Below are 24,148 nucleotides of genomic sequence, written 5' to 3'. Positions count from 1 at the left end.
CTAAACACAATGTACATAATACGTCAGACGTTTTGTAGAGGAGATACGTCACTCAGTCAAATCCTCAATACAACTCTATGGGGAAAGCCTGTAACGGCAAAGATGGCGGTTATCCCGCCTCTCCCGCTAGAAAGCCAATCGTCTGCTTTTAACAGCCAAAGCAGGAAACTGATATGAAATATTTCAGCCAATCATGTGGTTCCACTGATGTAAGGGTCTGTTTACCTTCTACTGCGCATGAGTGGTAGTGGTGACGCATGTGTAGAAACATAACCGGTCGGGAAAAAAACGCTTTTTGAACCTGAACCTTGGGACAAAGTCGTCAAACTTTCAGCGATTTTTACTAGATTTTACTGCTGATTTTATTCACATAGTTTTTATGTCCCGGTGACCAGTGAAAGTGCAGTTCTGGCTCTCTCCTGATTCATTCAGATAGGAGCCTGGACTTGTTAGTCCGAAATAGCTGCCTGGAAGCGTTGCCAAGATGGCTGCCGACTGGCATGACATACCTATAGGGACTTTGATAATACTGTGTGTTAGCAAGTTATGTAACTTTACCTTCATGTGTTTCTTTTGGCTGGAAACGTCTTTTAATTGGCTCTTCTCCTGGGAATTAACACTTTTAGTCCTATGGGGAGCCTAAGTCTCTCCCTTCCACTTCTGCCCCACAGGACCTTATTTCAGAAAACATTTGTACGGTAATCAAAGGGGAGAGACAACTTTTTTTTTTTTTTCATCCCATTAGAATTGTGCCCTGAATGATATTTATTTAAAAGATAATTTTGTTTGTCAAGAAAGTCGTAGTTTGACTACCTTACATGGCACAGTGGTCCACTTCAGCCTCTGGTGTCCAATATGAGTATTACAACAACAACAAATGCAAATTATCCTGTTCTTAAAGGTACTGCATGTAAGAACGTTAAGCAATTTACATATATTAATCACATTTTATTTGTGAACTGATTGAAATGTATCTTGTGGACTGATTTCTATGTAAAGGATTGATAAAAGGATGATTTTTCTGGGAAAATTCCAAGAATGTGATGTTTATACTCAATACTGGACCAAAAAACATGGGAATATAGGGTCCAGGTTGAAAATTTCTTTAGTTACCCTTTAAGTAAAACATATCAATACATATAGTGACCTACTTATGTCACCACTGAGAACAATGAAGGAAAAGGTAAACTAACTGCACTAACTGCATAACTAAGTGCACTTCTTTTCAGCAGTAGGTATGATGTCATTGTTCTTGAATAAAACAAAAGGTTAGAGGTTACAGTAGATTTTGTCCTGATTGCTGCTGGTTTCATCCACAGATGGGGAGGTGGAGTCTGACTGGAGAGCACTTCTCATGGGTGGTAAACTGAAAAAACAGGTACCTTTACTCATGTGATAAAGAATTACAGTACATGTTTAATACATTGGTATCATGAGTCCTTAGAGGATCCAGACACAGCTAAATTAAAGAAAGTCATGTTCCTGTCATCTGACTGCCCCCTGGTGATCAAACCTGGACAGCACAAAGTACAATAAATTATTTCTGTGTCTGAATGAAACATAGTGGCAACACAGACAGTGTTTGAAAGTAGTCTTCCATTTGTAGAGGAGCAACACAACAACAGCATGCAGCACAACCACAGTGACACATACAATCAGGGGCAGGACGTAACCTGGGTGAGAGAACGACAAAGGGAAAGAGGAGAGAGAAGTTATAAGGTCAAACGGGAAGGGAAAATTGTGTTGTACTGTGCTGATGTTAACATTAATAAATGTCTCCATAAAAATACTGCTAATTAGTTTTTCCACATAAGTTTTGAGATGTAATGTCCCTTTGGATTTTGTTTAAAGTGAAGGAAGCTCAATGTTATTTTTATTTTAATTTTTGGGGTAGTCATCATTAGTGATGATGAACATACAAGGTGCAGGACTGTGACACCTGTGTGCACCCTCTCCTGCATGTGGTTAGGTTTAGACAACAAAAACACATTAAGACCCTGTGTTTGGTAAAATATCAATAAAGTAAACATGCTATGTGTCATGCTTCAAGTCACTTTGCCTTTTTAGGGATGACAGTGACGGTTAACTTTGGTAATCCCCTGACTTTTACTCACGCTATCATCTGGTCAAAATATAATTTCATCCAACATTTTGGTTTTTGACCAAATACCTGCAAAACTAATGACACATTCCAATTAGCCAATGTTAGCATGCTAACATGCTGAGACGGTGAACATGGTAAACATTATTCTTGCTAAACATCAGCATGTAAGCAGTATCATTGTGAGCATGTTGGCATGCTGACATTAGCACTTTGCTCAAAGAAACCAGTGCCTACAGCTTCAGAGAGCGACTAGCATGTCTGTTGACTCTCAGTCCTATTCTGTATAAAATCTAGAAAACAATCTTTCCCTAACCTTATCCAAGTGACTGCGTAAACATAACTATAAACAATTTAAACACATGCTACTTGGCAATACGTTGTCTGGGAACATTTTGTGACATGTCAGTTATTTCTTTCTCGTTACATGTATAAAAACACAACTCAAGTGGCGTTATGTTTCTCACTAAACATATGTATCGATATTAACATAAATTAAAGCTGCAAGCAGCGTTGGGCGGGCCCTCGCACTTGTAGCGCGTCCGGGTGTGAGCCGGCCGAGTTGCATATTCTGGAGCTCTGCCGGTGCGGCTGTGAATTTGCTACGCGGTTCAGATGCCGCATGAAGGTGTTATATGTCACTTCCTGTGTCACCTATGTGAAGCTACATAGCACTTGCCGCTATGAATATAAATCGGTATTGGTGTGTAGATGTCTGCGGGGTATGGAGGACCGATCCTGACACAGTCAGAAATAAATACAGAAATAAGTAAATGCTTAATAAATAAATAAGCATCCAATTAAATACACAATGGCGCAACAACCTTTTTGGACAAATGTAGGCCCACACACATTATTTAGCACAAGAACGGACACTGTTGTTTCTCCTGGGCGCTTGGAAAGGGAGGGGTGAGTGGTGCATTAATGTAATGTTGGAATTATCAGATCTATTTTTCCTCCTTAAATCTTTAATCCAAAAAGAGACATAAAGTCTATGTGGGCCATAAAGAAGTATACAGAACTTTGATTTGTGCAAACTCACATATTGTTTATACACATTTTGCAAACATGTAATTTGTAATATGGTTATAACGGTTAATTTTCTGTCCATGTAGAGTGAATTAGATGTCTGTATGTTGTTGATACGCTCGGATAATGCTAAACCAACACATCTGTGTAGTAGCATCCATGTCAATTCCACATTCGGACTTTAGAGCAAATGAACACACACCGAAGTCGGAAGAACAAATTCACAACTCGGGAAATGGGACCATTTGAGGAGTACACTCACCTAAAGGATTATTAGGAACACCTGTTCAATTTCTCATTAATGCAATTATCTAATCAACCAATCACATGGCAGTTGCTTCAATGCATTTAGGGGTGTGGTCCTGGTCAAGACAATGTCCTGAACTCCAAACTGAACGTCAGAATGGGAAAGAAAGGTGATTTAAGCAATTTTGAGCGTGGCATGGTTGTTGGTGCCAGACGGGCCGGTCTGAGTATTTCACAATCTGCTCAGTTACTGGGATTTTCACGCACAACCATTTCTAGGGTTTACAAAGAATGGTGTGAAAAGGGAAAAACATCCAGTATGCGGCAGTCCTGTGGGCGAAAATGCCTTGTTGATGCTAGAGGTCAGAGGAGAATGGGCCGACTGATTCAAGCTGATAGAAGAGCAACTTTGACTGAAATAACCACTCGTTACAACCGAGGTATGCAGCAAAGCATTTGTGAAGCCACAACACGCACAACCTTGAGGCGGATGGGCTACAACAGCAGAAGACCCCACCGGGTACCACTCATCTCCACTACAAATAGGAAAAAGAGGCTACAATTTGCAAGAGCTCACCAAAATTGGACAGTTGAAGACTGGAAAAATGTTGCCTGGTCTGATGAGTCTCGATTTCTGTTGAGACATTCAGATGGTAGAGTCAGAATTTGGCATAAACAGAATGAGAACATGGATCCATCATGCCTTGTTACCACTGTGCAGGCTGCTGGTGGTGGTGTAATGGTGTGGGGGATGTTTTCTTGGCACACTTTAGGCCCCTTAGTGCCAATTGGGCATCGTTTAAATGCCACGGCCTACCTGAGCATTGTTTCTGACCATGTCCATCCCTTTATGGCCACCATGTACCCATCCTCTGATGGCTACTTCCAGCAGGATAATGCACCATGTCACAAAGCTCGAATCATTTCAAATTGGTTTCTTGAACATGACAATGAGTTCACTGTACTAAAATGGCCCCCACAGTCACCAGATCTCAACCCAATAGAGCATCTTTGGGATGTGGTGGAACGGGAGCTTCGTGCCCTGGATGTGCATCCCACAAATCTCCATCAACTGCAAGATGCTATCCATCAATATGGGCCAACATTTCTAAAGAATGCTTTCAGCACCTTGTTGAATCAATGCCACGTAGAATTAAGGCAGTTCTGAAGGCGAAAGAGGGTCAAACACAGTATTAGTATGGTGTTCCTAATAATCCTTTAGGTGAGTGTATATGAATGCACTGTGAGCCATTAGTTGCAGTTTGCAACTCTCACCACTGGATGCCACTAAAACTTACACACTGAACCTTTAAGCCACTCAGTGGATGTAGTCTTAGAGTTAAAAAGCACGTAGCATCTCCTATAAACCAAGCAACCTCGTCAGGTAAGTACTCATCTGAGGTTTATTATGCAAACAAATGTATAGATGCTTAATGAGATGATCGATATTTTACAATAAATACTAAATGGTGCAGTGTGAATCAATAATTTATATTTTTTAATTGGCTGATTTTGTTCAGTACAGAATAATGAAATGATATTTTGATTTTATCCTTTTTGTTTTAATGTTTCAAATCTGACTCAATTCATCAACACAATTCTGCTCGTTTACCACTGATGAGCAAAAATACTCTTTGGTCTAAATGTAATGTAATATAAAATATAATTTGCTGTTCTTTCTACTTGTGGCAGTTCCCACAGTGAAACCTTAGTTTTAATCTGCTGCTGACATTTATACTCTTTCTTTCAGAGAAAACTACTTGTCCTGAAGATGTCAGGTAGGCATACATCATTCATTAGAAGTGTATACTTTCATCTAAGAAATATAGAAAATAAGGACTTCTAAGGAGACGGATTACCTTTTATTAAGTGTTTGTGAAAACCGGTGAAAATAATGGATCTCTGACATTTATAAAACTGAAAAAATCTAACTTGATAACTCCTGAAATTGTCAACTCAACTCAACAAATTGGGATTAAATATAGAATATGAGATTGTCTTTGTTGGACTTCTGTTTGGAACTGGGAGGAGACAGGCAAACAGTGACAAAATTGATCTGAATCACAGCTAGAGGGCAGCAGACATCCTCCAGAAGTTTATGGTGTTGGGAAAGAATGAAAGCCTTGTGCATTATGATTCTCCTTAAATAATTACTTTTGCTACAAAATGGTATTTGTTATTCAAAATATTTGAACATAACAAACTTTTTAAAAAATGTTACAGTTGAAATATGATTAACTATGTTATTCTTTTGTAGAAGTGGGCTTTGAGATGGAAAAACATTATTTCTAATGTCCAAAAAACTGATGAATGTCACTTCAACCATTCCTCTTGCTCATGATGACACAGTGAATCAAGGCTGACTAATACAACTAAACAAACACTAATAATGCTATTTATCATGAGCAAGTACCCTTTTAGACATTTTACTGGCTCTCAAATATAACGTAATAAATGTAAGAGTTAATCATCACTGCAAATCGGCACAATTCCACTGCATACACTTGCTGATACCTTTAAGCAAATATTACTTATTTCAACAATTTCAGCACACAAAAAAAAGTATTCACATTAATGTTGCCTTTCATGCATGAAGCTAGTGCTAATGCACAGAATGTATACTACTAGCTAGCTAACGTTCTGACAAGAATTTAGCATAACATTGCGAGACAATTTATAATTTATAAAATTATCATATTAATAACGCTGCAAAAATTATCACAATAAACAGTGATATAGCCTTTTAACACTTATATAACATTTTAGTTTTTAATAAAGAGACAGTAGGCTACACACAATGGCTGTTATCATAATATAACCCCCCTCCCAATTCAATTATGCTCAAAATTGAATGGGGTGTGTGTGTGTGTGTGTGTGTGTGTGTGTGTGTGTGTGTGTGTGTATATATATATATATATATATATATATATATATATATATTATGGCATGCCGTTTAGGAAATAATATATATATTTATGGTTTGTCTGTCTGAATATATGGAATGAAAGTCTGAATATATGGAATGAAAGTCTGAATATGTAGAATGGAAGTCTGAATATATGGAATGGAAGTCTGAATATATAGAATGAACCTTGAATATATGGAATGAAAGTCTGAATATATGGAATGAAAGTCTGAATATATGGAATGGAAGTCTGAATATATAGAATGAACCTTGAATATATGGAATGAAAGTCTGAATATATGGAATGAACCTTGAATATATAGAATGAAAGTCTGAATATATGGAATGAACCTTGAATATATAGAATGAAAGTCTGAATATATGGAATGAACCTTGAATATATGGAATGGAAGTCTGAATATATGGAATGAACCTTGAATATATGGAATGAAAGTCTGAATATATGGAATGAACCTTGAATGTATGGAATGAAAGTCTGAATATATGGAATGAAAGTCTGAATATATTGAATGGAAGTCTGAATATATGGAATGAAAGTCTGAATATATTGAATGGAAGTCTGAATATATGGAATGAACCTTGAATATATAGAATGAAAGTCTGAATATATTTAATGGAAGTCTGAATATATGGAATGGAAGTCTGAATATATGGAATGAAAGTCTGAATATATGTAATGAAATCATCATCTGACATCATTAAGGCACTGGCGCCATCTTGTGTTTTTGATTTGATTAATCCGTATGGATGAAATTGTGACACTATGAGCGAATAAGTAAGAAATCTAGTGTCAGCTATTTGGAGCATTGAAGAGATTACAAACACACTAGCAAATGCATGTACACGCCATAATACTGGAAACCATATCCAGTAGTTCTCCTGATGAAATAATTTATTCTCTTTAATCGTGGAAGACTGAATGCAGGAAACCTCCCAGGCCAGGCAGTTCCCGTTTATCAGGAAAACAAGCCTTCAACCTCACACGTGCCCCCACAACAGCTTAAGTTAGTTCGCATCCGAACTAATCTTTTAAACACCAAAGTCACAGAAAAAATAACCTGGCAGCGGTAACATTTTTTGTCAGTGGAGTTCGGTGGCTTTGAAGAGAGCGATATAACAGCTATTTCTGGTTAAACACAGGATCTTACTCTTTAAAAAGTTACTGCCTGAGCCCTTTTGGGTGGACATACGAAGATTGTTTATAGGGGTTGTTGTGGGGGGCATCTGTGACGTTAAAGGCGTATTTCAGTTTGCCTGATAAACGGGAACTGCCTGAACTGGGAGGGTTCCTGCATTTGGTCTTCCACGATAATAGGGAATACATTTCTAGATCAGGAGAACGGTACTGGATGTGGTTTCCAATATTTTGGCTCATACATGCATTCGCCAGTGTTTTTATAATCTCTTCATTGCTCAAAATTGCGGGCGTTGGACACTTTCTTGCTGATTCACTAACAGTGTCACACTTCATATCAATGACGTCAGATTTCATTCCATATATTCAGACTTTCATTCCATATATTCAGACTTTCATTCAATATATTCAGACTTCCATTCCATATATTCAGACTTTCATTCAATATATTGAGACTTCATTCCATATATTCAGACTTTCATTCAATATATTGAGACTTCATTCCATATATTCAGACTTTTATTCAATATATTGAGACTTCATTCCATATATTCAGACTTTTATTCAATATATTGAGACTTCATTCCATATGTTCAGACTTTCATTCCATATATTCAGACTTTCATTCCATATATTCAGACTTTCATTCAATATATTGAGACTTCATTCCATATATTCAGACTGACAAACTTCATATATATATATTATTTCCTAAACGGCATGCCATAATATATATATATATATATACATACTGCAACTTACCACATCATAGGTGTCATTTACACTGGTGACCCTGGGGACATGTCCCCACCACTTTTTTAAATGGCTGATTTTGTCCCCACCTGTTTTTTTAAAGCACTTGCTAAAATTATTCTGAAAATTAGCTTGTAACAAGAAATATTCTATGAGAAAGGTTTACTTGCACAATAGGATACCATGAAATGCAATGTGAATATAAAAGAAATACATCTGCCTTGTCCAACAAAAAGTAACTTAGGCTAAAAAAACAAGCTACTGATTAATGCATTATATAATTATATAATATATTATAGCCTATTCTGAATTGCCACCAGCCACATGAATTTTGTTTCCCTTCATATAAATAAAGACATTTCACCATAAGTTGGTGCAGAAAATGTCTCTTGAAAGCAGGAAATCAAGAGTTTAATGCTCAAAATCATAAATATTTATTCCTTCTAAATACCATTGGACTATCTTGTTGTCTTGTTCTCGTGACTCCAATACTGTGCATTATTATGTGTCATGTACTAAGTGTTTTGTCGCACCCCTAATCTGAACCCTTAAATGTCCCCATCACTTTTCAAAGTGACGCCCTTGGGAATAATCATTAGCAAATGTTATGATAATCATAACTAAAGAGAACAGATTTTACAAACAGAACGAATGATCATGTTAATATGATAGGCCAACTGTGCTATAGATTAAACTTTGACATTATGCAACATTAAAATGCTGTTTGCATGTTAAAGCATCAGTACAAAAATTCAGATATTATAGAACATATAATCAAAAAACTCTTTGAAATGGACCAGTTTTACCATGGTCCAACAAGTACTTTACTTACTTTAGTATTTTAAATACATTCAGCTGTTGTAAGTTTACTTAAGCAAAATCTTTAATGTAGGACTTTTTACTTCAGCACTTCAGTGGACACAATTTACTTTGGCAACGATTACGCCGCAGCCCTGTTCAGCAGCATCCGACTAAACCGCCCTTGCTCAAAACTAGACAAATTCCAAAAAATGTTAATCCATTTAGTCACACAAAAATATGGGGAAATAGAGACCAGGTTGAAAACATCTCGTAGTTACCCTTTAGGTAAAACATATCAATACATAAAGTACTTATTCTACCACTGAGAGATAACAGCAAAGTAAAAGGTAAAATAAATAAATGAATTTTAGCATGGGTATGATGTCATTGTTGCTGTAAAATGTTACTGCGTGCAAAATAAAAGGTTAGAGGTTACAGTAGATTTTGTCCTGATTGCTGGTTTCATTTTCACGTGGGGAGGGGGAGTCTGCACATCTGCAGACTGGAGAGGACTTCTCATGGGTGGTAAACTGAAAAAAAAAAAACAAGTACCTTTACTGATTTGATAGGAAATGTCAGTAAATGTTAAATACATTGGTATCATGAGTCCTTGGAGGATCCAGACACAGCTAAGGTTAAGAAAGTCACCTCCATGTTCCTGTCATCTGACTGCCCCCTGGTGATCAAACCTGGACAGCACAAAGTACAATAAATTATTTCTGTGTCTGAATGAAACATAGTGGCAACATAGACAGTGTTTGAAAGTAACTCACCATCAGAGTTCCTCCTTGTCTTCCATTTGTAAAGGAGCAACACAATAACAGCATGCAGCACAACCACAGTGACACATACAATCAGAGGCAGGACGTAACCTGGGTGAAAGAACGAGAAAGGAAAAGAAGAGCGAGAGGTTAAAAGGCCAAATAGGAAAGGAATAATGTGTTGTACTGTGCTGGTATTAACATTAATTAATGTCTCTAAAAAATACATTTATAAACTGCTAATTCGTTTTTCCAAATAAGTTTTGAGATGTAATGTCTGTTTGGATTGTGTTTTGAAACCCAATGTTATTTTTATTGTAATTTGTGGGGAAGTCATCATTAGTGATGGTGAACATACAAGGTGCAGGACTGTGATACCTATGTGCACCCTGTCCTGCATGTGGTTAGGTTTAGACAACAAAAACACATTAAGGGAAAGATCCTGTTTTTGGTAAAATATCAATAAGGTAAACTCTGTGTCTCATTTTCAAGTCACTTTTTAGGGATGAAAAGGATGGCTAACTTTATTCGTTCCCTGACCTTTACTCCAAATTTAGTCAAAATTCATTTTATCCAACATTTTGGTTTATGACCAAATACCCGCAAAACTAATGACACATTCCCATTAGCCTCAGCTATACCTTGTGCCAATTAGCAAATGTTAGCATGCTAACACGCTAAGATGGTGAACATGGTAAACATTATTCTTGCTAAACATCAGCATGTAAGCAGTATCATTGTGAGCATGTTGGCATGCTGACATTAGCACTTTGCTCAAAGAAACCAGTGCCTACAGCTTCAGAGAGCGACTAGCATGTTATTCAGTATAAAATCTAGAAAACAATCTTTCCCTAACCTTATCCAAGTGAGTGCGTAAACATAACTATAAACAATTTAAACACGTGCTACTTGGCAATACGTTGTCTGGGAACATTTTACCACATTTTGTGACATGTCAGTTATTTCTTTCTCGTTACATGTATAAAAACACAACTCAAGTGGCGTTATGTTTCTCACTAAACATATGTATAGATATTAACATAAATTAGAGGTATACTAACATAATTTCTAATAAATGGTTCCATAAAATATGCTAATTACTTAAATAATCTTGTAATATATGAGTCCAGGTGGATCTAAATATCACATGGGAAAAATGTCTTACATCATATAAAACTGTTAGTGTCTGTTTTACATCATGTAAACATTTTTAAAGATTGAAATGTTGTAAATGTATTACAATTTGGTTCGATATAGAGCAGACAAAAGCAAACAATGATTCAGTTTCAGCTCTGCAGGTTTTAACCTTTAACACCGTGAACTGCAGCTGTTGTTTCCCCAATCTGCTGCTGTTCAGGCTGCTTCATGGTCTCAGGAAAAGTCTTTGGAGCTGTGAAGAACAAAAACACACATTAATACTGTTAAATATATGGTATGATATACAGTGGGTCATGTTTGGTCATAAAGAGGCATTTGCTAACATTTAAGCAAATGAAAATGTGTAGCGCTAAATATGCTTATTAATCTAAATATGTCAGGATATTTAAAACATCAGCAGCTGCAGTCGCCAAAAAATGGAAATGAAATGCAAGGAGGCCAGCAGAGGTGTTCAGTTTCTTGGTAACATCCACAACGGTAAAAAATAAGTACGGCAACACTGTACTTTGAAACATACTATTTTTATATCTGCCACCTGTAGATACTTGCCAATCAGTTTTCTTAACCCATAAGCATTGATTTGTTATTAAGGAAGGCAAAAGATATCTCAGTTAAAACTGTACTATTTTTGGTAGAAAATTTTGAATGTTCAGGAGACAGAACTGGTGTTTCAGCTTAATTGTTTATTGTTTAATGGTCAAGAGCTCTTTTTAATTTATAATTAGTAGCTATAGAGCAATGGTTTTATGAGTGGGTAACTATTTTGTTTCTCTTGTCACGCAGGTGATTCCTGCCAATGGTTTCACATGATTCCGCTGATCTACAGGTAGTAAAATAATATTGTGCCAAGAAATGTAGCAATGCACTAGCAAAGACAGTGAAGAAGATGACTGCTATCAAGTCAATATAATTGTAAACAATGCAGGGCATCTTTAAAGGAATTAACTTCATATTGTGCAATTGTTCAGTAGTGTGCCCTGTAAGTAATGAAGTGTTCACAGCGAACATGAACCAAGTTCAAACAACAGAGTCTACAGCTACGGCTCTGTGAGGCTGTTATTATAGATACAAAATGTCTTACAGCTAAAGGCTAACTTCAGAATTCTATCATGGTCACAATGACAAAGCTAAAACACTGATTTTTAGTATAATGTTTACCACATTAATTTAGTTTAGTCCACACAGTTAGCATACAAACTTTTGCTTATTAACACTAAATAGAAAATACAGCTGAGGCTGATGGGAATTAGTTCTGTAGATATTTTGTCATAAACAAACTTCATTTCAATCCACCTAATAGTTGTTGAAATATTTTAGTCTGGACCAAAGTGGTGGCATCTCTTAAACTACACTAGCATGTCAAAATTTGTAAACAGATTGTATCCTGTGCTTCACTTTTTGGCCATAATCTTTACCTAACCTTAAGAAGTACTCTCAGTTACCATAAACATGAAAATGTCATGTTTTAGTTGCCATCAGATGATACCGTCGGAAAACTATTAAAATGCACTTTGCAAATACGTTCAGCATGAAGATTTTGCTTCCTTTAATTCTACTAAAACTCTTGTTTTCCTTCTTTATTTTGATAAGAGATGTGATTTTGGCAGCATTACATTTTCCTCACCAAGCTGGACTTCAGCAAATGTAGAAAAATTACAAAGACTCTCAGGAGAAACTCACCATCTGTAACTCTGATCTCAAACTCCAAATATGCATCAGGTAACAATCGTCTTTCCAAACCACACCTGTACCGTCCTGAGTCAGACTTGGTCAGCTGGGTGATGCTAACATACAGAACAGTAGAAGATAATGGAAAAGTTCCTTCTTTGTATTTGATGCTGTATTTGCCTCTCTGAGCTACGTCGCTATCAGTTTCTATGAGGATGTTTTCTTCTTTACATTCATCTTTACAGAGGAACTTTCTTCTTCCAAAGAGACTAAAATGGCATGCAGCTGTGACACTTCCTCCTTCAGTGCGGATGAGTGTTTCTGCATTGTTTCCACCACACAGAGCAGCTGAAAAAATGAACATTGAATACTGATGATAAGGACATTTTATTATAGACTTACTGTCAAAGAGACTGCAAGCTAATACATCATGTTACATTAAAGAGATGATGATACTAAAGTAGTAGTTGCTGATTAAGTATCATTTTTGTTTATTCCTTTAAATGAATAGCTAAAGGATAGGTTTACATGTATTCATGTCTGCCTACTCACATGACCTAATGTACATTGAAACAGTTTTTGTTTGCTGCAGTCATTCCAGTTTTAGCCTTCTATCCTTTCCTGACATCCGTCCGGTGGAAGTTCAAACTGGAGGAGATGGAGATGGAGGACAAAATCCACCATCCTTCTCCAAAATGTATCTGAAGTTAATATAAAGCTTAATCAGTGTGAGTTAATCATATCAAGTGGGTTTAATCCAAAGTTTTAGTCTTTTTTTGTGCAGAAATTTTGTCTTTCCACAGTGTTTCCATACTGAGCTGTGGAAGAGGGACAGTAACAAAAAGAGGGAATTTTATGATAAAAACTCTTGGAAGAAAAAACTTTGTTTCCTTGTTGAGGCCTCATATTAACTTCAGATATACTTTACAGCAACTTTATATCTCTTACAGTACATTGGAAGTGCATTAGGAAGGAATCTTACAATAGCTGGTATGAACAGCAAACAAAAATTGTGTTAATGTACTTATGGGCACTTTTGTTGTAAGACAGCCTTACATGTTCCTGCTGAAACACATCAGAGAGCAGTAACAAAGTCTTGATGGACAATAAGTAATTTACGTAGCAGCAACGTGATATATCATATTAGATAAACATTGGATATCTAAATAAGAAGGAACAAAACAGTTGTGATTAACAGCTGAATGAATTACACTAAGAACAACTGTACAAAGGGACATCAAGGTAATCAGTCCTCACCTGATAAGAAGCAGAAAAGCAGAACATGGTGCATATTCATTCTGAATTCAATCCAGACAAAGAAACATCATTATATGGGAGGAGAAGTGTTTTAATCACTCTTCTCTTTCAGGTGTGTGTGATCAATATGGAAGTTGCCAAATGTAATCTTTCCCTTCCCCTCTGTGGTTTAAAGCTTCATCTACACCCACAATAGGACAGTGATGGTGATGATGATGAAGGGTAGTTATTTAAAAAAATGAATTTTTAAAATCCTGGTTCAACCATTTAAAGCACTTTGTAACTTTGTTTTGAAAAGAGCTGTACAAATAAAATGTATCTTTATGTTATAATTATTACACAGAAATGTTATATGAAGCAGTTGTTTCATGATGAAGCTGCTGTGAAGCCTCTTTTCACACAGCAATGAATTTTGACTGAAGCCCCTTTTAAATCCTAATATAATTTTAAACAAAAACATTTGATTTGTTTCTCAGAAATATTAAATGCAGAATCCTTCAGCTGTTACTGGAAACTCTGTCAGTGCTGTGATCTAAAAATGGATCAAAAAGACCAGATCAGGTGTCTTTTTCACAGTTTTTCATTTCCTCATTGTGGTGCTACAACAGAAAGATGATGGAGAAGCTTTGATTATAGACCTGGGACAGGTTTTATTTAACTAACTATCCTACTCATAAGAATTAAAGCAACTTAATGAATGCCCTTAAATTTAAAATAGCTCCAGGGGGTCTCTCACAAATGTTAAAATTAGATACAATCTGATTGCATTACACAAAGAGAGGTGAACACACATGTCAAATATACAAAGCTATCATTGGTCATAATGAATAAAATGTTAGCTAAGGCAACATGCATTATTAAGAATGTTTCTGATCTGATTTGAACATTTGATAAAACGTTCCCCCACACTGTTTAATGTAGAAAAGGCATAAGATATGGAATGGAAGGAGGATTTTCCATTCATTTCAAGTAGACCACCTTGCAGTTTATACAGTTAATGCAGGTAAAACTATAACAGTTTGTTTTCAGACTCAAGACTTATTATAACTATCATTCACATCCTAGAGGAGACAGGACATAATAAATTGAATGTATGAAAAATTATTCAGACTTCAAAATATGTTATATTTAACTAGTTTTCAGCTCAAAGGAGATTTAAAAGGAATGAAATGGCAGATACAAGATGAATCTAGCAAAGCAGAAGAAACTGGAATAATAAAGAACAATGTTATTAAAGAATGGAAACATAAATTGGAGAAGGCAAAAAATAGGCCGATATAATCAAGGAATTTAGTGGGCACCAGTAGAAAGAAATACCTGAGAGGAAAACATAATAACAAAGAGGAGATTGGGACACGCATGACTAAATAAAACATAACATGTAAACCATTCATCTGGTGTGAGTGAGCATCGTCAAACAGAAAAGACAGTTTTTTTCAATTCAGTGTGAAACCCAAACTCAACAGAGCTCTGATCTAAAGCTAAATACATCCAGTAATACTATTTGAAATCATGGAAATACACTGTGACACTGTGGTCACACACTCATTTGGGTTCCTGCGCACAATAACTGGCTAAACAAGTGAGTAAAAAAAACAAACATAGACACCATAATTTAACTTTCAAAATTTAGAGGGAAAGGATATTGCATGGAAGAAAATAAAGAGTGGCAGCAACACTGGGATCAGGAGATAAGAGGAAGATAAGAGAGTCAGTATTAAGAGAAACAAGGGAGGAAAAAGAAAAGAGGAGGTAGGAATGACCGGACTTATAGGACACACTGACCTGAACGGGACTCTCCATACTATAGGTGATACGACCCTGTCCCGAGCTTGTCTGGGTTATATTATTTTGGCCAGGCCTTTTCTGTATTTTGATTTTGCTTTCTCTGTGTCTGGGTTTTGGGTTTCAGTCCTGTCTATCTGTGGTCTTGTATCCAGTCTCCTGTTTGTCGGTGTGGTGGTTCTGATCTGTCCTGTTATCTCGGTGTCTGTCTTAGTACTTGTTTAGTTCTGTCCTGTCCCTCATGTCTTGTTCTCTACCATCATGCTTGGGTTATGTTAGTCTGTTTGCCAGTTTCATTAATTAATCTGATTTTGTTCATTCTGCTTTAGTCTCTGTGTAGCCTTCATTATTTCATTCATCCACATCTTTTAGTTACTACTTATCTGCCTTTTCTCGTATCCTAGTTCCTAGTTCATGTCTTAAGTGTTTACTCCTGGTCTATGTACCTCTGAGTTTGGTTTTATCTTTGCTTCCGTCTGTGTTCCTTGTTATTAGTGTATTTGTATTCTGTCTGCTTGTGTCTGGATTAGTTTGTTATGCTTATTATTCTGATTTGTTACTTCTTACCTTGATATGTTTAGTGTTCAGTACTTGTGTTCTGTCTGCTCACCTTCAGTAATCTGCCTGCCATCCTGTCTCTCTGCCTTGTTAACCCTGATCCCAGTCTCCTGTGTTGCTCCCGCCCTGCTCGTTAGTCCCGGTGTATAAATGTTTGGTGTTTCTGTTTAATCCCTGTCCGGTCATTGTCGTATGTCGCATTAAATACCCCTGAACTGTATCTCAGCGCTAAGTGTCTTGCATTTGGGTCTCACCTGCTCTGGGGACCCAGCGATCCTGACAATACGGAAGCATCCAACTGGACTATGTGAACAATGTCACGTACCAGAAACAAAGATGTTAACTGCAAGAAATATTTCTCACAAATAAACGACATGATGAGGGAATGAAAACATCAGGGATAACAGGAGCAGGTTTAAAGGGTGTACTGGAGTGTGGTGGAATTGGACAAGGCAGGAAGTGTTCAGTTGGTTTTCTGTTGAGGACTGGATTGATAAGGAAAGTTAAGTAACTCCAGAAGATGGCAGTAATGCAACACTAAGGATGCAAGCTGACGTTAAACCTCAAGAAGAAGAAGCACTCAGTTCAAAGAGCCAATTACGTCAAGCTGGTTCTACACATGGGTTTGAAACTGGTTTAAAGCTCAGTGGATGTTGTAAAAGTGCAGCTTATGCGATGACAACATGAAGAGAGAAAGAACGCACAGATTTTTTTAACGATGTCATGACGGAGCAACAACACAAGGATGACACGTTACTTGTGGAAAATATTCCATGAGCTCTGGGTTGTTTGCTCAGAATCTGATGAGGGAAAACACTGGTTTCAAGGTAAGACCGCTCACACTGTATTTATGACACGTGCAGCAGTTTTTATTAGCCAGCATGATCAATGCTTTGTTGAACGATAAGTGTGTGTTTTGAATCTGTTTTAGATATTGTCAGAACCAAATCACAGGGTCGGCATGTGGGTCGATTTTGAGTTGCTTTGACTTGACTTGAGTTTTTCAGTTTTATGCAACTTTATACTTCTACTCCAGTACCACATTTCAGGGGGAAACATTGTACTTTTTACTTAACTGCAACTACTATCTCACAGAGTAAGAGTTTACAAACAAAACATACAATAATTGTATAAAACATGAGACTGCAGTATCGATTAAACTATCCAAAATAATATAAAGTAGTTGATGTGCCCCACCAACACCAGCTGTAATATGATATTAATATTATATTGATAATATATAACTGAAAGATTAAGAGACTCTATTAAATTCAAATTGTTTGCTTATGTAGCATAAAGTGAACTGCAAACTGCATCTCATTTTACAACCCTGTTGTAACATGATGAACACATTTACATTGTATCTTCAAAGGGTAGGATATTAATTTAGTCATGGTCGAGTAAAAAGCAAACAGTTTCTGAAAATTAGCTCATTCCAGCTTGTCAAATGTGAGGATTTGTCTTACATGAAACTAAAATATTTGGTTTTTGCACTGTTGGTCGGATAAAACCAAGCATTGAAGAAGCCACCTTGTAGCTGTCACGCAGTCTCTGGAGCCTGTTGCCATTTTCCCTTTTCCAATTCATTTTTGCTGAATGTCAAAAATCGTCCAAGTTGTTTGGATGGTCGTTCAGAGCATCTGCTGCAGGGTGTGACAACTGGCTCCTAAATAATTGAGAGCAGCTTGGTGCATTCACCTCTTGGTCATCCGGGTGTGTGTGTGTGTGTGTGTGTGTGTGTGTGTGTGTGTGTGTGTGTGTGTGTGTGTGTGTGTGTGTGTGTGTGTGTGTGTGTGTGTGTGTGTGTGTGTGGGTTTATTTTTTATTGGAGGATTAACTTTTTCAGATTAAAATGTAAAAAATTACATATTTTGAGTTGTATACATTATCACATTACATAATCTCAAATGTTCAAAGCCAGAGTTCTGAAATCCATAATTAACAAACAACAGATGACCAGTCAGGAAACGCGACTAAATGTAACGTGAAATTAAACATAAATACATTACCTTGTCCGTAAACATGATTTCTACCTGAGTTGCGTCACATAGATTGTCATCAGAAATGGTGGTTTAACAATGAAGAAAACTCTTATAACCCCACACTACTTCACACTGTCGTCAATCTACGTCGTTGTTGTTTTGATCTGAGAGAACGCTGGAGGCAGAAATGACTTTAAAAGGTGGGAAACTGTACACCCATGTAATTCTGATCCTTTCTCGACCTGGTGCAGACCTCATGTTAGCAGATACTGAATTTCAAAAAAATTTACCACACACTTCTGAGGGGAAAAAAGTTTTAATGACTTAATTTAAGAACTAGACATCCTATAGAGTGTAAAGTAGGTCTGATCCTGATCCCTGCTGGCTGGATCAAGCCTCTGGTAGGTGGAGTCACTTGTGGAGACTGGATGACAGTTTTCATAGGTGACAAACTAAAAAAAAAAACAACAAAAAAAACATCTTTATCAATGTCACTATTACCGGTACACATGAAACACAGAGGTGATCAATTGTTTAGCCTGACTGATACTGGGTTTTTGTGGCCAACATCGGTATTTGAGTGTTTAAAAAACCTGACTTGGCTGATCTTTTTTTATATGAACACATTTTGATTTTTGATAGGAATCCTGTAAGGGTCACCTCCATGTTTGTACTGTGGGAGTTTCTCCTTTTGTCCAAACCTGTGGAACAAAAAGGACCGCCAAAGAAAAAACTGTAAGAAGGCCTTGAGTGTGTGTGTGTGTTTGAATGAACATGTACAGATAAGGTTGGGAAGGTAACTCACCATCAGTTGTCCTCTTACATTTGTAAAGCAGCAGTAGAAAAACAGCCAATAGCACACCAATAACCACTGTCACGCATATCGCGACAACCAGCTGGAAATCTGAGTGAGAGACGTGGAGAAAAGTTGTTTTATAGGGTTAAAAAGATGTAGGGATCAAAGTCTGAAAATATAATAAGGAATAGATTAAGATAACAACATAGTTGAGATAGCCTAAGAGAGAGAAACTGTGTTACAAACTGGAGGTGCGGCATGTGAAGTCTGACAAAAGAGCAATGCATTACAGGAAATGTAATATCTGGCATTTGCAGAGCTTGACCCAAACTTGAGCATAACAATCAGAATATCAATTTTGACCATTCTTTTTTACTCTTGAGTCCCCCAACTATATGGAAGTTTAATTCTGATGGAGTGGTCCTTTTTTATTAATATAAAATGGATAAATTTTATGGAAGGTTTTATATTGCATATTTCTTAATGTCCCTCACAGGGCAGGAGGTGCATGCATGGATGTGTGTAGTCTGTAAAAGACACAAATGAAGTTCAAGAGAAGTTGTAGGAATAAAATAAGGATAAAAGATTCTCGCTAAAAAGTTACTACTAGTGATACGTACTGTGAGCTCTTACTAGTATTTATTGCTGCTCTTACTAGTATGTATTGTCAGTTGTAGATCTGTAGTTGATGCTTGTATGTTGTTCCTCAAATGTAAGTCGCTTTGGATAAAATGATTTATCTGTGTGATTTATCGATAATTCTCCCATGCGTAAACAAATTGGAGACTGCAGATGAAGTGATGATGAAGCCAGTGAAGCCCCTAGGTCATAGAAGTGAGAGGACATTTTGTTGTTTGTCCTTAACAAAGGACTTATCTCCAGGCTTGGTGTCTTATTTTGCCTGGGAGGAGTCACTGGTACGAAGTAAACGCCATAAACTGTACCGTACTTGTATATCCTGTTTCCTCAATCAGTTTCTGCTTAGACTGCTTCACTTCTTTGTGGTAATATTTCACAAGGTAGGGGGAAAAATACCCTGATCATTAATCATACTTTTCTTGGCAGCAGCTAAACTTGACTCCTTTAGTGTAACGATAGGGATTGTATTTAAGTCAGTTCATGCAACAGCAGAACTTCAGTGACTCAGTGATGCCTTAACAAAAAGTCCCAAAAGTCCCACACAGGGTGAAGTGTTGCACCTTAACCACCAAGTCTAAAAGAACAACATTGAACATTGAATTTGATTCTCTGACTAACGTGCTATACCTGCAGACGTACCTACTGTTTCCTTCATGGAACACTGGTCAGACACCTTGGTGTTTAACTGTGCTGTGAAAAATGAAAATGAGATGCAATAATACTGATAATATTTCACTGTAGTTAAAAACAATGATGGGCAATAAAGATACAATAGGGATACTGTATTTTGTGATATAGTACATCTTCTGGACATTCATTCCTGAGAGGAGTATCTGTTAGTGACTAATCTTGTGAATTACTTAACTGTTAGTAGTTGTACTAGTAGTACTAAATCTACATAATTGCATTAATGCAGAAATCCTGACAAACTCTCTACAGGTAGAAAAAAACCCATCATAGTGAACAAACACAAACTTTTGAAAAAGTAATTTACATAATTGGGTTGAAAGAATACAGAATTGATTTATTTGTATTGAGAAATTGATATTTAACATTTACCCCGATATTAATTACTTAAAGAGATAGTTTGGGATTTATGAGGTACACCCATAGTCAGTGTATTACATGCTGTAGAAGGCGGTCAGCGTGTCCCCACTTTGGAGAAACAGAGAATTGTAATGGCACAGAAGCTAAGCAATATGCTGCGGACGGGGTCAGCAGCAAAACTTATTTTAGTCTTCTAAAGGAAGGCCCACTGAAAAAAATTAATAGTTCAAGTATATGCTGTATTCTGAATATTTTCAGTGCTTTCTTTTGCCAGCCCACTTCAAGAAAAGATGACAGCGTGTTTGTTAGAGAAAGATCTAAAAAGTTGATTGTAATGTTATACTCAGTACATACAAAAGCAAAATACAAAGGTTAATGAGATTGTAACGTTTTGTATTCATGTGTCCATAAACTGTACCATACCTGTTGTTCCCTTAGTCGACTGCTGCTTAGACTGCTTAGTGGTTGTAGGAAAAGTGGTTAAAGCTGTGAACAGTGAAAATGATGAGATGCAGATATTCCACATTTTCTTCTCTGTGGTATTATTTCACTGGAGCAAAATAAAACTGTGCAAATATTCATCACCTCATTGTTAATCATGCCTTATTTGGCAGCAGCTAAACTTGACTCCTTTTAGTGGAACTACTGAATTTAGATTTCTGTGAAAGCAGAACTTAAATGACTCAGTGTTGCCTTGACATCACCAGGGAAAAGCAAACATACATCACAGTGTACTTTTAAAATCTAATTTAGGGTGACACGGCCTCACAGCAAAGAAGGTTGTGCGTTAGAATGTGTATTTTGTTCACACAAACTGTGGAGATTTTTAAGAAGGTCCTAAAGACATTCCTATTTCAAAAGGCCTTTCAACACTCATGATTTAAACTTTATTTTTGTGGTGTTTTATTGCTATTTGTTTTTGTTATATTTTGGGAACTGTTTTTAACCCCCTGCTAGTGTAGCACTTTGAGAATTCGTTGAAATATAAAGTGCATTATAAATAAAATGTATTATTATTAGAACCCAGGCCTTTCTGTGTGAGTTTGCATGTTCTCCCCATGTCTGGGTGGGTTCTATTCGGGTGCTCCGGCTTCCTTCCACCATCCAAAGACATGCAGGCTAGGTTAATTGGTGTCAGTGCGAATGATTCAGGTTGTTTGTATATGTGTAGCCCTACGATGGACTGACGACTTATTCAGAGTGTACCCTGGCTTATGCCTGATGTCAGCCGGGATTGGTTCTAGCCCCCCACGACCCTGTACGCAAGATAAGCAGTTGATGATGGATAGATAAGTGTATCAAAATAAACTACTGATTGTTTTTTTTTGTATTTCAAAAATATTAAAAATTCTATGAATAGTACGTTAGTATTCACAGCCATTTTCACCACTTTCAGTAGAAACTTACCTTCTGTAACTGTGAGCTCACCAAGCTCATACAGATCCGATAAGGAAGGCCTGCCGAACCCACACCTGTACAACCCTGAGTCAGACGTTTTCAGCTCTGCGATGGTCAATTGTAAAACCCCTTCATGATATCTGATGCTGTATCTTCCATGCTGAGTTGGGGCATGTTGAAAGGTGAATCTAACCAGAATGTCTTTCTTATTGCATTCGTCCTTGCATAAGTACCCCTTCCTCCCTTTAGCCAGACTGAAGGGGAATTCAAATGTGATACTTTTTCCTTTAGTCCCTGTATAGAGGGGGACATCTCCAGAGTAGATTTCTGTGGGATTGTTTGTGTTTCTGTTACACAGTGCTCCTGAAAAGATGAATATTAAATACAGATGATCAGTCCTTCTGTATCTTGCTGGGGAAAAAAGAATGACATTAGATATTTACCCCTTGACCAGTTGCAATAAATGTATTATGATGTTTTGCCACAAAACCTATTGTTAAATACAAATGAGTTAGCCATAAAGAAAGTCACACTTTTTACATTTGTTTGTTATGTGGTATATGATGTTGCAGTAGTACAGTTACAAGCAGCAGAAATTGCAGTGGTAGTCGCAGCTACTAGTAGTTGCCCACACTCAAGAAATAAAAGGTGAAAACAATACCAGCCCTGCTGTCATGGCTGGTAATAAGATTGAATTGTGAGAATGTATTTTCACGTCTGTGGATGATAATTGTCAATCTACTGAGCATGAGAACAACAAAAAAGAACATATTTACATAAGAAAATGTCTAAAAGCAGTGTGTGCTGTCAGGTAATCAGTCCTCACCTGATGTGAAGCAGATGAAAAGAACATGCTGGATATTCATTCTGAATATCATCCTGATGGAGAAAAATCATTGAACTTGAGGAGAACAGCCTTTTGTCCCTTCACTCCTTTCACTCTGTGTGATGAACAAAGAAACTGAAGTTGCTTAATATGTGACACAACTTCTAATTTTAATGTATCTCTCTCTCTCTCTCTCTCTCTCTCTCTCTCTCTCTCTCTCTCTCTCTCTCTCTCTCTCTCTCTCTCTCTCTCTCTCTCTCTGTGGTTTTAGCTGCTCCTATTACACAATGGTGATGATGACGAATGTTGGATTTAATGAAGCCGGTTGTACGTCATTGATTCTAACTGCGCACTATAAGAACAGTGTTCCCCACAGAATGACAGTGTAACTGGCACCAGCTATAAACAACGTGCTAACCTTGACACCCAGCTTTATTCTAACGTTAACTTGGCTCCTCTGATTAGCTAGGCTCCTTATATGCTTGCTAATTTTTTTAAGTTGGGTGTCCTACAGTGTTGTGTTGGACAGATTTATGCGGCAGTGTTCATGAGGGAGAGAGCGAGCGGATGTGCTGCACGAATGCGCTATGGTGCTCCTCAATCAATTACGATTTTTAAATAGGCCTAGCAAAAAAAAAATAAATTAAAAAATAAATATGTGGAGGTCAGGTCAAATAAATGAACGTATGGGGAAACACGGAAGAATGAATCTTGAATGAGTCTCTTTTTAGCCATGCTTGGTGCATGGCTTTATGAATGGCAGTGTTGGTCAGTTCAACACCTTGGTCAGGACTGCAATATCTCAACAACTGTAGCCTACAGAACATGTACAGATGTTCATGGTCCCCAGAGGATGGATTATAACAACTTCAGACTTAGTTGTACTTTGTGTTTAGTGCTGTCCTGGAGCCAAAAACTCAGATTCCTTTCTCGGGCTCAATCAACTCAAATTGAAAAAGGGCCCGGGCCTGTTAAACAACAGTTTCTCAGAAATAAAGTTGAGATAATCAAAATTAGTGTCAACACCTACACCAACATTTCTGGAATCAGGGCTGCTCCCACTTAACAACCGTATGTTTTATTTTATTTTTTTTATTTACTTCTGCTTCTTGCTTTCTTACAGTGCAGACGTTTTGCTGCTTGCTCTTGCCTCTGCTTGCATTCTTTTGCTTAAATTCTCTTTTTTTTCCTGCTAGAAATCAGCAGCTCTTGGATACTTTTAAATCACTGGGACTGTCAGATAAAGTTGGCTCTTGCCATACTTTAAAAACTTTTATGATCT

The 24,148-nt window shown here is 37.1% G+C and overlaps 2 protein-coding genes and 1 long non-coding RNA gene across 6 annotated transcripts; 1 reads left to right on the top strand and 2 right to left on the bottom strand.

Annotated features, from left to right (window-relative positions):
- The first annotated feature begins 1,184 nt into the window (after positions 1-1,184).
- Positions 1,185-12,584, top strand: LOC119904914. The gene is made up of 3 exons (XR_005444755.1): positions 1,185-1,378; positions 5,127-5,154; positions 11,694-12,584. It is a non-coding gene; the product is annotated as an uncharacterized LOC119904914 (long non-coding RNA).
- Positions 9,056-14,104, bottom strand: LOC119904912. Its single transcript, XM_038721534.1, has 6 exons — positions 13,836-14,104; positions 12,591-12,926; positions 11,059-11,142; positions 9,765-9,863; positions 9,640-9,680; positions 9,056-9,521 (listed from the first exon to the last, which is right to left on the bottom strand). The coding sequence occupies exons 1-6, from the start codon at positions 13,873-13,875 to the stop codon at positions 9,417-9,419; spliced, it is 705 nt and encodes a 234-aa protein (XP_038577462.1). The 5' UTR covers positions 13,876-14,104; the 3' UTR covers positions 9,056-9,416.
- Positions 14,105-18,460: 4,356 nt separating this feature from the next.
- On the bottom strand, positions 18,461-23,013 carry LOC119905079. Of its 4 annotated transcripts, none has more exons than XM_038721794.1 (7): positions 22,867-23,013; positions 22,050-22,403; positions 21,066-21,128; positions 20,235-20,285; positions 18,966-19,064; positions 18,821-18,861; positions 18,461-18,612 (listed from the first exon to the last, which is right to left on the bottom strand). In XM_038721794.1, the coding sequence occupies exons 1-7, from the start codon at positions 22,916-22,918 to the stop codon at positions 18,490-18,492; spliced, it is 783 nt and encodes a 260-aa protein (XP_038577722.1). In that variant the 5' UTR covers positions 22,919-23,013; the 3' UTR covers positions 18,461-18,489. The 4 variants fall into 4 exon arrangements, with proteins under 4 accessions (XP_038577722.1, XP_038577720.1, XP_038577723.1 ...); XM_038721792.1 differs by having other exon boundaries at positions 22,050-22,451; positions 22,867-23,007; XM_038721795.1 differs by lacking the exon at positions 21,066-21,128 and having other exon boundaries at positions 22,050-22,451; positions 22,867-23,007.
- Between the last annotated feature and the right edge of the window lie 1,135 nt (positions 23,014-24,148).

Source organism: Micropterus salmoides, unplaced genomic scaffold (assembly GCF_014851395.1).
Source record: "Micropterus salmoides isolate LMB-PRFRI ecotype aquatic unplaced genomic scaffold, ASM1485139v1 Ms_hic_scaffold_16, whole genome shotgun sequence".
Taxonomy (NCBI): Eukaryota; Metazoa; Chordata; class Actinopteri; order Centrarchiformes; family Centrarchidae; genus Micropterus; species Micropterus salmoides.
This window is presented reverse-complemented; position numbering and strand designations above follow the sequence as displayed.